This window comes from Apus apus, chromosome 5 (assembly GCF_020740795.1).
Source record: "Apus apus isolate bApuApu2 chromosome 5, bApuApu2.pri.cur, whole genome shotgun sequence".
In the NCBI taxonomy this organism is placed as follows: Eukaryota; Metazoa; Chordata; class Aves; order Apodiformes; family Apodidae; genus Apus; species Apus apus.
In genome coordinates, this window is record NC_067286.1 from 10,025,563 (window position 1) to 10,042,373 (window position 16,811).

Sequence of the window (16,811 nt, forward strand, 5' to 3'; positions counted from 1 at the left end):
CTCTAACATATGGTCCCACTGCATCCAGGCTTCCAATAGGTGTACAACTCTTTAAAGAGTTAATACAAGTTCACTTATCACAAAACAATCCTTGGATCACAGTATAAGAAATTACTATTTACTGAAGAAACATGAATTCAGCAGAAATTCTAACCTTGCAAGTGTTGCGCTCAATTTCACGTTGCCTCTTTTCTTGTTCTTCCAGTTCTCTCTCTTTCTGTACCAATTGTTTAATATGCTCTGGGTACTCATGTGCCTCAAGAAACTCTACCAGTAAAAAGAAAGCAATAGTTTTTAAAAAATAAATTTTTACACAGTGGGCAGCATCTTAGGGATTAGGAGTATATTTAGTAGTTATCTTTCTTGCCTTCTTCCCTCTCCTCCACCCAAATTTTCCATTGTGCCATGTCCTGTTCTCTTTTTCATTATTTAAACCAAAGTCAGCCTTTTATGCCTTCTAATTACACATCAGCAACACAAGAAAATGTCACCAGCACAAGATTAGTGCTCCAGTATCAGAAAGGGAAGCTTTGCTGTTGTAAAGAAACACACAAAGGCTGATGACTGCACTTGACCCTGTTTTTAAAATAAAGGTAAGTTCTGTTCTAGAAAGTTAATTAGCTCATAATAGAAATCAAAAGATGATATCTGTATTGTGATAAAGTAAATATTGCACTTAATACAGATTAGTGTACTTCAAGAGATTTCGTTTCATAAAGAGAAACAGAAACAGATAATGCAGTACTTCAAGTTTAAAAAAAAAATCAACTTTTGGAAATACTGTTGTTTTCTAATTCTGGTGTCACTCCTACTGCAAGCGACTGGGTAAAGAATTTTTTTTAATTTAAAAATGGGTTTGACACATTCAAGAAGTCTGAAATTGCAGATTCAGTTTCTTTATTTGCCTGTTGAGGAATTTACAATTATAGCACTTACAGGAAAAATCCATGTCCAACAACAGCTGTTGACCCATAGACTTTATTTATGGCTGCTGTTTGTTCTTAAACCTCAAACTACTTAAAATCACTTCTTGTCCAGAACAAGTGATATTGTCTCAATGATTCAAATATTGAAATGGCATTATTTTTGTTGCTCTTAAGACTTACTGCTTTATCAAGCTGCTGATTTAACAGTATCCTTGTGCCAAATCCACTTCCAAACTACATAAAGCACCTACTTCAGATATTGTTACTTTAAAAACTAGTCTTTTTAATAACTATACTGTCCCATCTATCACAAATTCTTAGAAGCAAAGAGAAGCCAGAGAATTCGATTTTGTGAGATAGTGAGTTTTTCCCCTCCCTGTTTCCTCAGAGCAAATACTATTGTTCAACTTTTCTGTGAAAAAAGCAGCAGCAAAGCAGCACGTCTAAAAGTATTCTGTGTATGATGAAACAGATTGCTGCTAAAAATAAATGAGCTCTGTGTTTATTAGGATGTTGAAATGAGATGAAAAATTCGCTGCAAGTAACGTAAAAACACTTAGAATATACTGATATACAAGTAGTCACAAGTCTACTTTTATTAGTTTTAGGATTATTATTTTCTAAATAAAATAATAAAAAATAAATCTAGATACCAAAACATTCTCCCTACAAAGAATGATTTTAAGATTCTTAAGAACTTGGATCTATTATTCAGGACACCAGCCATTTGAGCATTTAATGAAAAAGAAAAAAGAGCAGAAATGCAGACCTGGCTTTTCATGGTTTCTCATCTGCTCAAGGTTTTAGGAAAAACAATTCACTGACTGAATTTTTCTGTGCACTTCAGGGCATTAAAGTTCTTACAAGTGAAAACTCCCCAATAGTTTACCCTATCAGCCTAACCAGGCTACAATCTGACACGTTCCCTTTTATAAGGGCTGACTGCTGATTTTTTTTCTATAAAGACAATATAAAAATACAGCTTTGATACTGCAAGCAAAATTATTTTTTGCTCAATTCAAGCAGTCAGAATACTAACAAAATACTGGATTTTTTCAGGCACACTGCTGATGAGAGCAAGTATTGCTAGTCACTGCATTTCTGGTTTTCCTTCTACAGCAGTGCTAAAAATGGATTAACAGGAATGTCAAAACAGCAAGCTAACATGCTTCCTTCTATTTTGATATTAAAATTCCTTTCTATCAAATGTATTTACTACTGCATCATTTAGGTGTGCTTCGATTTTAAATTTAAAATGCTTTGTTTTGTTTTCTAGAAAATAATACTGTATTATTAAAAAAAAGAGAAATCCCAGACATTTACAGTTCTTAGTAATATGAACAGCCTAAGACCCTACAGAATTAGCCAATATGTCAATGAAGCCTCCAACCAGACATTCCTCTTTTGAATCCAAAAAGAATCTTCATTTTCCGCTGTGTCATATTTCAAAGATTAATCAATCTGTCAGCTATTAGATGGGGCCAGGCATTCTCTAAGCCTTGGCAAACCGAGTAAGAGATTTGGGGAAAAAAGGACTGTAAAATCCAAGATCTGTTACTGACTATAAAATTTCTAGTATATTGTCTCACTTCCAAAATGAAACACAAGCAACAAGGGCTGGTTTTAAAGTCTAGAACTTTGTCATTTATGAAGATCTTACAAACGCATTTTTAAGTGAAGAAATTTATTTTTTACTCTACTATCAATCAAGCATCATATCAATCATAGCATTATAGTTTATTCAGTGTCACCCAGTATGGTTTTATTTTCCATGATACAAAAAACCCCTTAAAAATTAGAAAATTTGTTTTGTGATTGTGTCCTAATGATCCATAAAGGTTTATTATAATAAGAGTAATGAAAAACTGTAAAAGAAAGTTTCATATACAAGTTACTTGAGCTTACCCTAAAAATACCAATTCTACCTCCCTCCCCAAAATCAGGACTCCTCACATGTAAATATCTCCTTATTCCATAACAGATTCTTACTAATTAACAACTGCAAAACAGACTTACTTGCATTTCTCGTTGGATCCTTCAGTCTATATATCAGCATGTATGCATTTGTGGAGCTGGTGAAGGAAAGAATAGTTACGAGTTTATCAGACAGGAGGACCAATATTGACTTCAAAAGTTTTGTTTTCAGTTAGGAGATATATGCATCTTAGCAATAAACTAACCAGAAAGAATGTTCAAAAATAAATATCACATTATTTTAATGATCTGAAACAGCACTCAGGATAGTTTTTACAACTATTTGAAGCATCTACTGTTAATTTTAAGCTCAAACGTAAAGCACATGCATCTTGGCCACTCATTTGATTACACTAAAACACTACCAGAAAGAAAAGTAGTTTTACAGTACTAACCTAGCAAAAGCACTGGAATAATAGCCTCTGCTTCCAGAAGATCCACCATATGTTTTCTTAATATCTTCCTGAGTTATCTAACAGAAAATAAATTTAATTATTGAGAAACTTGCATTAAGTGAGATGCATTTATTCTCATTAGGAAAAATGGCATAATTAACACACAACATTAATAATTCTAATTCTTAAAAATACTTCGGCTTATTTACTGACTGAAAAAATCTGTTTTAAAAAGTTGTCTCCTTATTTTACAATGAATATAAAAAGTTGTGGTTTTTCTTCAAAGCAGGAACTTTTTAGAAAACTATTATCCAAGTTTTTGAGTGCTGTAACTTTTATTGATACATATAAATCTGAAATGCATCAGCAGAACACATTTAACAGCACAGTCTGGGTCATAATACATCTACAAACACACTTGTCTAAGCAAGAGGTATTCTTCACACATATAGAAGGCAAAATTCTATATCCAGCACAGTCTGTACATGAACAAAGGGTTCTTTATGAACGATCCCTCCTTCATCATCAAGCAGAAACACTCCCCTCCCCAACATACAAAACCTCATACATAAATGAAAAAATTAATATAGAAATCAGTTATGCTAATGAGTGAAACACATATGTATGGCAAGACATTAAGATAAGAATATGAAACGAGGTAAATGCTTGAAATACTTGCACATGAAAGCAACTTCATTATAAATGAAAAAAAATCACATGCAAAATACAAACTTACTGGTTCATCTATCAGTACACAAGATAACTAAAACCACTATTTTTACCTTGCTAACATGTTGATCGTTAAAGCTGTACCACTGGTCGTCACTGAAAGATTTTATACAGGCATAATAATGGCCACCAGCAGCACTACCAGAATGAACCATAACAGAAAAGAGCTCATACAGTAAAGAACTCTGGGGAGAGAAGAAAAATCTGTGATACATATTAAGGTGACCAAATCATAATTAAAAAAAAAAATTAAAAATAAAACAAACCCAAATATACAAATAGTTGTATGTTACAAAACAGATCTGTGTAACAGAAATGCATTACTGCAACAGACACTGAAAAAAAATCAGAGCTCTGATATGCTAAACATTATCCAAAGGTATGTAATAGTGGAAGTAGAGAGGAGTTTCCCCCTTCTGCTGGTGGGGACAGAAAGGACCAAAAGACTAAAAAAACCCCAAACAACATTGAAACATTTTAAAATGCCTTAATGCATTTCTGTTACTACTACTCTGCACAAGCTCTGACTTGGTGAATTCTTAAGCTAGATAAGCATTAAGCATACCTCCATACAAGAAACAGAAGTAATGACCAACCTGCCTGTAGCTACAAAGTTTAAGCTTATTTGCTATTACCCTTCTCTGCACTCTTGAATATTCACTTTTTGCCCTTTTTTATATATTTCAAACCAGCAACACACCATTCAGTGCTTATCAGCACTCTCAATTTATCTCACATCACTCTGAGATTGCTGTCATTACCCTTTCTTTTCATAGCTAAAGGAATGGAAATAAAGGCTACTAAGGACATACCCTCAGTGTTGTGTATACTTATTAAAAAAACCCTGAACAATACTGACTCACACAAGTGCTACAAGGATTAAATATTTTTAGATTTTAGAGAGGAAATGCTCTGTAAATTCTTAGCATACACTGCATGCATTATTAAGATACCCAAACAAAAAATTTAACAACATGGCTTGACAGCCAGTTGACCTTGAGAACAATTACTATGAATTAACTGGCCAAAGCTACTGTCAGCACTAGGACATGACATATGCATTACAGATTCATTGCAGTACTCTGTCCCTGTTACAGTCAAGTGACTATCTACTAATGCCTCTCATTTTTCCAGGTAAGATTGACAGAACTCAGAACATTTATCAGCAAACTCTCTCATACAGTTTAAGATAAATGTACACAGGGACATATGTCCAGATTAAAATACAAGTCAGCCTTTAAATATTTATGAAAATAACAGTTACAGCCAAGTAACATCCTAACAGGTCTGAATAAAAGCTACTGAGCATCCCACATGAGAATGATTACTATCCTAGACAGACTTGCAGCTCAATTCTTTTATGTTAACTCAAGAGAACTGAAAGAATATTTAACATTTAGACACATGGTCTCTTCTGTACAACTGTTTTTATAAGGACCAGACATGGATTACAGAGACTGTTCAAAACTTTCCAGTTTTCCCCTACTAAACTGCAAGACACTTTTGCAGTCAAAGCTGGTAGGCCTTCGAAGGCTGGCCTCAAAGAAAAAACACTGCTCACAAGGCTAAAATGTCTTCACCTTGAGAGTCTACGGCCAAACAAGTTATCTGGGACTTCTCAATCTGACAAACTGGGAAGGCCTTTATTCTCAGGTGACCTCCAAAGTAGCTGCATGCTCTTCTTCGCTTCAGTGTCAGTTTTTTGAATTTGAATAAAAACACATGCTCTCACTCCCCCATCTCACCCCTAATATCAGAATTATTCGTATTTCTATAATCTACATTTGTGGTGGCTTGACCCTGGCCAGCAACTAAGCACCCATCCAGTCAGACACATATTCTTTCCCTCAAGTGGGATGGTGGAGAGAATCAGAAGAGCAAAAGTAAGGAAACTTGTGGTTGGAGATAATGACATTTCAATAAGCAAAAAAGAAAAGTAATTATGCAATGATGCAAAGGCAATTACTCACGACCTCTCACCAGCAGACCAAAGCACAGCTAGTCTCTGAGCAACAACTACTTAGGAAATTCCTCACTTTCTACTGCTGTGCAACACTGCTCAGCAAGAGTTAACACACTGACGTGCTGTCAACAGTCAGTCACAAATCCAAAACAGAGTACCATACTATGGGCTGAAGAAATTTAAGAAATTTAACTCCATCCCAATCAGACCAAGTACAATGTTTTTTTTAAACATACCTTTTCACTGCCAGCTTTAGAAATTCTTTCTGCTGCACTATTGCTTTCAAGGCAGATTCCTTCATCAACTCCATCATCATTAGAAAAATCATTGCTCATCTGATCACTGTGACAACTGCCTTCATTTTCAGCACCACTATCAGTGCAACTCTCGGTCTGAGGAGACTTCTTAAAAAGAACACATACATACTAATATTATGCATTGTTAAAAGTTACTCAGAACAAAAAATAACAATACATTTGTGAAAAAAGTTCCCATCTGCAAAACAGTAACCACTCAAAATCCTAGAGATCTCTGCAATCCAGCACAGAGAACCGACTTGTTTCAGTTAGTAACTGCCTTTTGCCAACCTCTTACATCAACACTTTCAAGTCTTGTGTGCAACTGAATGGTAACTACCTGGTGTCACACTTGACAACATAGTATCTGTTACTACCCTCGCCATTTACTAGTTAATTCAAATGAATAACTGGAAGTCTAATATAACAAATCCTATTATAATATCATCCTGTTAATCAGAAGTCATTTGACTAGAAACATTTCATCCACAAAGATTTTTCTTCCATTTCAACTCACTGGATAGAGTCAAGGTACTACAGTAGGACTGATTAATGTGCTATTAGCTTAAAAGCATGATGTCAACAACACAATGAATGCAGTTTATTTAGTACAAGCAGTATATCCATCTCCTACTTGATTCTCTTTCCTCTAGATAATTCTTATTTTCTGACAGTTGTTAATTTTGTCTTAAGTTCTATTCTCCCAGATCAATTTTCTTTCTTATTTTTAGCCTTTAGAGTAACACTCAGAGGTATTAAATTGCTTAAATGACATACTGATAAAGGTCTGTATAGAGTCAGAAAGTCAGAGTCTCTCCATATGCGTATCAATGTTGCACTTCTCTTACACTGTTACAAGCTAGCATAGTGACAATGTTTTCAGGAATGGAATTAAAATAATACATTTCATCTTTACTACAGAAGGCACATTAAATACTTTTTGGTTAATGCAATTGCACAACATTAATTTTAGCCAAACTCAGAAGAGTTAAAAGCCAGAAGAAGAGACAAGTGAAACAAAATTTTTTACAAATCTCATTTCTACAGCACACACAACATTGAGAGTCAGAAGGAAGGAATTAACCATTAATGTTTTCTGGACTCATCTCAACATACCAAGTTTTAAAACTTTACATCACCTCTTGTGATCAAAAGAGATTAAGACACAAGTTCAAGAAATATGTTTCATTCTGGATTTCCAGTACAGACAGAATCCTTAATACTTCTGCTTTTAAATCACTCATCTGAAGAAATCAGAATCAGCTTCTTATTGAAGCATAAAAATCCTACAGTGATGAAAAAAACATACTTCCTTTTCAATTAAGAAAATTCCACACAGATTTTAAAACTTCAATTAAAACACTGTCATAGCTAAAGGACCTTTTTCATAGATTAATAATATTGTTTAAATGGGCTTAGTGGACTAACATTTTAATGTTCTTATTAAGAAACTTCAAGTAAATTAAAGACTTCTCTGAAACCAAACACTTTACCTCATCTTCAACATCAATGAAGACACTCATGTCCAACTCTTCAGGAAAAGTCATACGATCATTGAGTTTAATTCTGTGCATAGTGGTATAATCAAAGTCAAATCTCTTCAGCTGTAATGTCAGCAGATAGGGAAAATGCAAGAACCTCAGACCCTAAATGAAGCAAATACAAGATTATGCTACCATTGCCAGGTTAATGTTTACCAAAAGTCATTTTAGCAAACCATTTGGAGAGTCTTTACCTTCCTTGCATCACATTTCTTCTTACATCGTTCACAAAAATACTGATTGGGGCCATCAAGAGTCTCGGGCTGAATGAAAGCATGCAGTGCTTCTTCCTAATAATAAAAAGATGTGACCTGATTTTTAAAAAAGTGTTTACTAGGTAGGTATAAATCAGAGTAATAGCTTTACAATGAAATCTCAAACACGTACCAATTACTTCAACTAAATCAACCACCAAAATTTTTGATCAAACTTTGATACAGACAGAGTCAGAAAAATATTAAGAGAAACCAACCTTTCTACCCAGCCCAAGATTAAACAGTCAAGGCACAAATTACCACTAATTATATTTCATTCAGTATTTGATTAATCCAAATAGTCTTTTTTTTTTTATAAACACAGCATATAAAATGTCATTTACTGCTGTTATCTTGCACATCACATTTAGTCATGTCTGTTCAATCAACTGCTACGAAAATGAGCATATATTTTAACCCTGCTTTGGCCCTGTCCTCCCTCAATTTTGGAATGGTTATTTTGGATTTCAGGGATACCATCCAAGAATTACTGGGGTAGGGGGAGGCTGCAGGAAACACTGGTACTCAGATACTCAGCCTTACTCCCACTGTACAAAGGGACTTAGGAGATACAACCTTTTTCAAGTGAAAGGTGGGGAAAGAAGGGAGAGAGAGTAATTGAGCCCCGCTTCTGAAAGAGTGAGGATGAAATATGGCCACCTCCTAGGAGGACAGAACTAGCTTCCTAGAACAAATCTTACAAAGTGACTGAATGGTAACTAGAATTTTGTCCTCTGGCAAGTGCCTAAAAGATCTGCCACTAATCCTTAAATCCAGGGCTTAATGATTTGTACTTTGCTCCTCAATACAGCAAAGAGTATTAAAAACACATTAAAATTGATCACTAGTCCTTCCCTTAACATCATTTGCAACAATAATATTGCACAGAAGTTCTATATACTCAAGAATGAACTTCTTCAAACAAAATTCACTAGGAATATTCAGATAGATTTAGCGAAGAATTTTACCCAGAGATTTTAAAAGTTAAAACCATTAACCCAGTCACACCTTGCAAGCCAATAGGCTTTGGGTTTCTGATCTCCAAGCAGAACCCATAAATTCTCTATTGAAGCAAAAAAAAAAAAATACCACTTGCAGATTTAGACATTCATTTTAAAGCAAGTATCAACAGAAAGAATGCTTTAATAACAATCGTATTTTAGGAAAGCAGCATCTCCCTGAATTACAAATAAGTATGAGGGGGCTTAACTGGGCAGAGTAAGCTCATCAATTGTAATGTGGTTGGCACAAAACTTAAAATTACTATCCAAATCACATTGTTTGATAAGCCACACTGGGAGGAAATCAAGGATATGTGAAGTTACTCAAAAGTGTCCAATTCTTCCCTTCTTTCTAAAGACTTATGGATGATGCAAAAGCAGTAATTAAAAAAAAAATATTACAAAAGCTCTATTGTTGTTGTAAGAGAATGGACTTCTTAAAAGTACTGTATTCCATGTGTTAACTACCCACAAATGAAAAATGTGCCACACTGAATATGATGACTGTACACTGAAGGCCATCATCTCACTTCAACATTTTTGGCTGCACCCCAAAAAGCTCTGAATGGCTCTGAAATCACAGCTTAGGCAGAGAAACCCTTGAGACACAAGAACATTTTAGAGCCTGAACTGCTAGCTACATATTTACTTCTTAAAAGCTATAGGGACAGAGGTTTTTTTTCACTTGAGGGAAACAAATACTTAATATTTTACAGAATTATGCACCAAAATGTGCAGAATCTCATTCTACAATGTAAGAAAGAACACTAAGAAAGTTATAATCCTCTTTAAGAAGAAAGGGGAAGAAATGGATCACTGCATTTTGACTATTCTGTAAACTACTTAAGGAATTAATATTCAGAACTATTTAAACAAAAGCAAAAAAAGTTAATTAACAAGACACAAATCACAGAATGGTTAAGGCTGGAAGGGACCTTAAAGATCATTAGGTTCCAACCTCCCTGCTATGAGCAGGGACACCTCACACTAGACCAGTTGCACAAAGCCTCATCCAATCTGGCCTTAAACACCTCCAGGAAGGGGGCAACCACAACCTTGCTAGGCTACCTGTTCCAGTGCCTTACTACTCTCATGGTGAAGAATTTCTTCCTATGAAACACAGTTCTGTGGTCATTATGCCCTACCTTCTCTCTCTTATGAAACAAATGACATTTAAGATAATAAAAATACATTTTGAGTGCAAAAAAAAGTTGAATTCATGCATCAACATGAATATGAGTGAATGGGAATACACAAATGATGGCACAAATTATGTTATGCTTACGTAGACTCATGTGATGTGCAATTTAACAAGGAAACATACTATAAATTTTTACATATGCAAAAAAGTTATTAACCTTGAGAGCCCCAAAAACTGAACGAAGTATAATTACATTACTGCTGTGGTTTTGCTGCTTGCCACACATAATGACCTGTGCTTGAAAAATCTGATTAAAATTCTTGAGAACTCCATTATTTTTGAGCTATATGAATATCCATGTATTTTTGAATCCTTGCACACAGAACATCACTGTTCCTCAGGTTTACTCCTTCCTGCCTCCTCCAGTTTTCTCCTATATAATCTTTACTCCAAAGTTAGTTCTGCTGATTAGGATGTTTCTTAATACAATTCCTATTCTAATGCAGTACACAATTTTCTACTGGCAGTTCACTCAGCAAAACCAGTGATTAAGCTTCTATGCTGCACAACCTGTTGCATGCTATCTTCCATTTTTGTGCAACTTTATTTTTCAAGTAAATGCTACCTTTGAAGTTATCTGTCTTCAAAAAAGTAACTATTATGTAGTCTTAGAGCTACCAAGCATTTCCAACATTTCCAACACACAACTTCAAAATACACCATAAATGATGAAGCAACAGCAAGAGATCAGTATGAGAAAGGCACTTTCTTAATAGTTCACAGAATTAAAAAAAACAACATAGGCTGAAAGAGACTTCTGGAAATCATCTGATCCTAATTCCCTGCTCAAAGCAGGTCCAACTCACATTGCTCAGGGCCTTGTCCAGCCAAGTTATGAGTATATCAAGTTTTTAATATTCTGATGATGAGACTTAACGCTTTGCATATCAAAATGCCGTAACAGTTCAAACTTGTTATTGTCTGGCAATTTCACCAACACTGGATACATTTTAAGATTCAGCTTGTCAGGCTGCTGGGCCATCTCACCTAAACTGTGTTCCTACCTAGAAAGGTTGGACTCAAGGATCCTTAACGTCCCTTCCAACCTCGCATTCTGTGATTCTATGAAAGATGGGCATTTAGGACATACTCTTCTCCACAAAAATGCATTATAATATAGTATGTAGTTTGACAAATACCTTATTACAAGCATTTCTGTAAGACCTGTAAACAGGAGTAGCAGAACTTTTTGTAAAGTTACACAATAAATGGCAATTAGACAAAACTTTGTGGGACAAAAACCAGAAATTGCCATCTCAAATTTTCAGAGCTCATCTAGTTTTATGTTGTTCAAAGAATATGCCCAACTGAAAATACAAGACCTTGTTGTTACCAATCTAGTTTAAAAAGAAGAACACACAATCCATATTCTAACCGCCTTCAACCATTTTAAGTTCAGCAACAATAACATAAAGGAAGTTCACATACAAGTTCAAATTAATTTCTGCCCAGAAAAGGTCTACCTTTATGCATATAGAGATCCTCAAAATAAAAGGTAACGTACAAATGATAGAGAAAACTAACGATACTTAAAGCAGAACTGTACTTGCTACATCTTCAGAATATGTGTATTATTACCAGTCTTCTGGTATTACAAAGTCATTTCCACTGCTTTCTAGTAATGTAATTTCAGCATGCCAGCTAGCCCCTCATTGTATCCACTCTTCTCTCAGCCGTTCTACATCTTGTAAAATTTTGTTTTGCAGTCAAAAAAATTCTTTCATTTATGTCTAATGGTGTCAAACTCAGGCATCTCTAAAACTAGACAGTACTACATACAAAAATAAGTGTGTGAATTGCATCACCTCTTTACCTCCCTGAAATAAGCTATATATTTTTATGTCTATATTTCTACTGACCTCAAGAAAAGACTGATTCAGGTTTTTTTAAACCATGTCCTTGAACGATGCATATAGTGTAACTACTTTTTCAGAAACTACCTTGAGATACATTCTGACAAGATGTCAATGCCTCAGAGATGCCCTAATGAGTTTGTAGCTATGTAGCCTTAATACATGAACTTGGGGGATGGACTGGGGAAATAATTAAAAAAACCTCAAAATGCAAACCTTAAAAACATACTGAAGAATTTCAGAATTATTTGTCTTAGGAAATAAAGAAAGCATAACATTATCCTTCCGAGTTTTTCAATGTTCCCATGTATTTAAGAAGTAATACATATATATTTATAGATAAATGCAACATTTCAGGTAACTACATTTTTTTGGTAGTACACAATGTCGAACAGTGGGATAATATACTTTATGTAGCATTCTAAAGATTAACCTTATTTGAAGCTCATACATCCATTCTCTCTTATTAGAAAGTAATGGAAAATCACTTACCTCTAACTAGAGTTCTTTGAAGGTAGTATCCTCCTTAGATCCCCTATCTTGGGTTGTGTCGCCTGCTGCAAGTTCCCTCAGCAGCTGACTAGCAAGGTCTAAAAAGTTTTACATTCCCTTCTATAAGCCCTATTAGCGCATGTGTGAAGTTTTTGATCTCTCACTCATACCCTTTTACCTACACCTACTATATCACCATCACCTATGGATCAATGGAGGATACTACCTTCAGAGAATTCCATTTAGAAACAGGCGATTTTTCCCTTCTCCAAAAGCAAGTATCCTCCATATCTCCCCACTGTTGAAAACTACAAAACTAAAACTGAATCTGCTATAGATAATACAAATGCAGGGAGGAGAATCAACTGAATATAATCAGAATATTAATTTAAAAGCTCAAAAATTGAAGCATCAGTACAAACTGCAACGATGTAACTCTGTAACAAAAAGCTTCAAACTATTTTCCTCAACATAGGGAGTAGTGAACCCAGTAAATGCTAATTTACAGGCGAAATGTCAAGTATTACTAAAAGTAACCTGATATTTAAGTTCTTTATTGTTCAAGCTTTCTGCATTTTTACAAATATGCAGTCTTTTTTTAGCATTCTGCTATACACTACTTAAGAAAAAATTCAATTTGAGACACATGTACAATGCATTGTTAAATGCAGAATACAAATACATTAACTGCATTGTTTTCATTACTTCAATAGATCAGAAAAATTTCACTACTGAATGAAAATTACAACAATAATTTTGTTCTAGGGAATATTTCTAGAAATTAGTCTTAAAACATGAAAAGGGAAGCCACCTACATAAAACAATCTGTATCAACGGGATGGCAGCTCAAAATACAGCTGCAATAAGCTGAATAGTTCTAGAAAATTTTAATGCACTTAAAAAAATTTCAAAGGACTTTACTAACTTGAATCCTTTTTGTGAGATCAATGTTCCTCATCTTTGCTACTTCTCTGGATTGGCATTTAAAGTTCTGAAGAATGAAGTACTTTCAACCTACACTGCAGTTTAACTAATTCTAACCATTCCTAACGAAATTACTGTTAAGAATTACAGACTATTAATGCTTAAAAAAAATATTCTCAGCATACTAAATACAAAAGAAAAAATACTTATATATAAATAAATAACCCTGGTAATCCAATTAGACAACAAGCGTTTGTTTGAAACAACCTTTACTGAAAGGCTTGTTCAACTTATTCTCAGAACTTCATCCGTAAGTACACGTATTCTAAGTCACAAGAGTGTAAATTCAGTTTCTAATCACTTCTTTTCAGGGGGGTAGAAAAAATAAAGTGAAAAGACTTCCACAGATTTACTAAGTGATATACATGCTTGCCAACATCAGTATTGTTGGGGCAATAGTGATGAAGAACACTGATGTACGATACAATTTATTATCATTAAATTGCTTATTAAAAGCATATGGTATTTGAGAAGTGAACTTAAAAAAGCACAGCAACAACATGGCAATTAAACTAAAAAGTCTAAGTCAATGTTCTGTTCCTTCACTAAGATTTTCAACAATACTATGAAAATTTAGCAGATGTGTCAATAAAGAAAGCAACCCAAATAAAACTTAGTGATCTCAAAAATATCTCAGATAAATGCTGAAGATTTTATCAGGAAGAAAATAATTGATTACTGTAGCCCTAAGGCAATAAAGTTGCATTTCCCCTCCCCTTATACATGCACCAGTAGGACTCATTGAAGGGCAAAAGAAAAAACAAAACAAAAAAATAAACCAAAAAAGCCAAAAAAAATCTTCTAGAACTTGCTAGCTGGTTCACTGCACAAAGACGAACACCCCAAGATGGAGTATCTAGGATGATACTTACCATGTAACAAATTATACCACTGTCGCATTATGTATTCTATGTGTGTATGGATGCACTATTAGTCAGCATAATAGTACACACCACGCTAGCAAACGCCTGGTTGGAGCCATATGGCCGGATGACCAAAGGAATATCCAGGTATGTGTCAATTCTCCAGCCTTCGTAGCCACATTCTAGACATCTTACATAGTCCTTCAGTTTGCCTTGGTACAGCTGATTTATAAGATCGGCCTGAAACAAACATATTCAAGAGCTTTAAACAAATAAAACATGTATCCTTTCTTGCATAGCCACATATTCAGAATACCATTCCCCAGAAGGACATCTTGTTCTTGATTTCTTGTTTTCCCCTGCCATTGCACAAAACATGTATCAAACGAGCTTCTCAAATCACCTTATGCAAGTTTCACAGCATACTTTACAGTCACATCTTAAGAGTGACTACAAAACTACCAAAACTGGAATTCATACAAGCCTGATCTTGCAAACACTTAACAGACCGAAACTGCAAGCCTTCTCTGTGTCTCCAGAGGTAGGTGCAGAAAGATAGAGGAAGCATTTCCCAATCTATGAATCTGAAAATTTGCCTGTAACAAGCTGGCCAGTTATCAAAATGTAGCGTATCTTAGGAATGCATTCTTATCTTTCCTTCTACTTAGGAAGATTGGGCTAGAGCTGCAAGAGTCCACAATATAGTCTAACAAATACTGACAGTGAGGAAGCTATCAGAGAAGAGGAATAAGACAATCACTTTCTGAACTTCAAATAAAGATTAAGTATCTGTAGTTCAGAATATTCCACCTTCAATTAGGGGAGAAAAGCATACGCAACACACTCTAAAGTCATACATTATAGTTGCTTAACTATTGCCTCTAGCAAGACAACTGGCAACTACTGCTGACTTTCAATAACCTTGTATTTAAAATTCAGTTAACATTTTTCACAACCATCCCTAGAAAAAGCCAACAAACCCTCACAACAATATCACACTGCTGACCGAATGTTAAGAAGTTTTTATACCATTACCTGTTCTGTTTGCTTCCATTTCTGCTCCAAAGCATCAAACATGACTCTACACAGCTCCTGTACATCATGTTGCTGCCATGCTGTTTGGAATTAAAATTAATCTTAGTTAAAATAAGGAGGTATTACTAGCCCATATACTAACTGTACTGTAGCTTGAGAAGACTTCCTAAAAAGCTACCAATAAGTCTGCACCTATTATTTATTACATTATTCACTACTGGGCCAGTGTTCAATTCCACAAGCAGCTGCCCCTCAAGTTAAGTTAGAAAAATAAGCAGATGACTTCCTCACAACATTTATGCATAAACAAGCAGTGTATGTTAGCAAGAACATGTAAAAAATTTAGAAACGCTGACATGCACTGACAAAAAATAAAGTGGTTCCCACTTATTTCCCACCTTATGTTGATTCTCCACAACTAATTTTTTTTTTCTTTGTAAGGACACTGAAATCATATTTCTTATTATCATGTGATTACTCTATGGAAAAATCAGCAGGTTATGGGGCAAAACTACACAAAGTGTCAAAAAGACAAATACAGGGTTTGATTTTATTGAATTATCCATATTATTTTCTACTTAAGTGGAATGTGTTCATTTGAAATTTGGGATTCAAAGCAGATCCAAGTTTCTCATAAAGAGCTACTTCTTTAGAAACAATTAACAACTGTAACAATAGCCCCATTACAAAAATATAATACTTTGTATCTTAACAGCATAAAACTCAGACATCATTGCTTTAAAAAAAAAATCAAATGCACACCACAACGAAGTATCCATTTAGGCTATTTTGTTTCCAATGAAACAAAGTGCATTCTAATAATTATTTTTAATTACTCCAGTATTTTCTCCCACCAACAGCAGTTTAGGCTCCTAACAGGCATTTGCAGAAGCAAATCAAACAAGCTTAATAGCTGCACCTTACCCTCACTACTATCCCATCCAAAACTCCGTGTAACATCTGTTGTTTCAATTGCTCTTTTTTTGCTGGTCTGCAGTAAAACAAACAGCCTTTGAAGCTGGTAGGGGATACTCGTCACAGGATCCTCTTCAGATTCTTCAAATTCCCATCTATTCAAAACACAAGATATTTGGCAATTAAAAATGCTTTGAAAACATTACACAAAAAATATACTTAAATCAACACTTCTTACATTTCAAGATGTCTGCCGGATTACAGAGTTTAACTGAAGCTTTGTTTCTTGGCAAAAGTCAAATGAAATTATTTTCCATTTCTGGAGTAACTGACAATAATATTCTTTAAATGTACAAACTAAAACTAACAAATGAAGTAATTTTGAAGCC

The 16,811-nt window shown here is 34.6% G+C and overlaps 1 protein-coding gene across 4 annotated transcripts in view; it reads right to left on the minus strand.

The window, feature by feature from the left end:
• Positions 1–16,811, minus strand: part of USP47 (ubiquitin specific peptidase 47) — a 54,641-nt gene that overhangs the window by 17,385 nt on the left and 20,445 nt on the right. For 3 of the 4 annotated variants that reach the window (XM_051622592.1, XM_051622591.1, XM_051622594.1), the window contains 10 exons: positions 16,432–16,577; positions 15,508–15,587; positions 14,563–14,712; positions 8,019–8,114; positions 7,777–7,929; positions 6,224–6,391; positions 4,078–4,209; positions 3,296–3,372; positions 2,943–2,998; positions 155–267 (listed from right to left, as the gene is read on the minus strand). In XM_051622592.1, coding sequence (XP_051478552.1) covers positions 155–267; positions 2,943–2,998; positions 3,296–3,372; positions 4,078–4,209; positions 6,224–6,391; positions 7,777–7,929; positions 8,019–8,114; positions 14,563–14,712; positions 15,508–15,587; positions 16,432–16,577 — 1,171 coding nt within the window. The remainder of the gene's footprint in view (positions 1–154; positions 268–2,942; positions 2,999–3,295; positions 3,373–4,077; positions 4,210–6,223; positions 6,392–7,776; positions 7,930–8,018; positions 8,115–14,562; positions 14,713–15,507; positions 15,588–16,431; positions 16,578–16,811) is intronic. The other variant, XM_051622593.1, reaches the window with a different exon arrangement.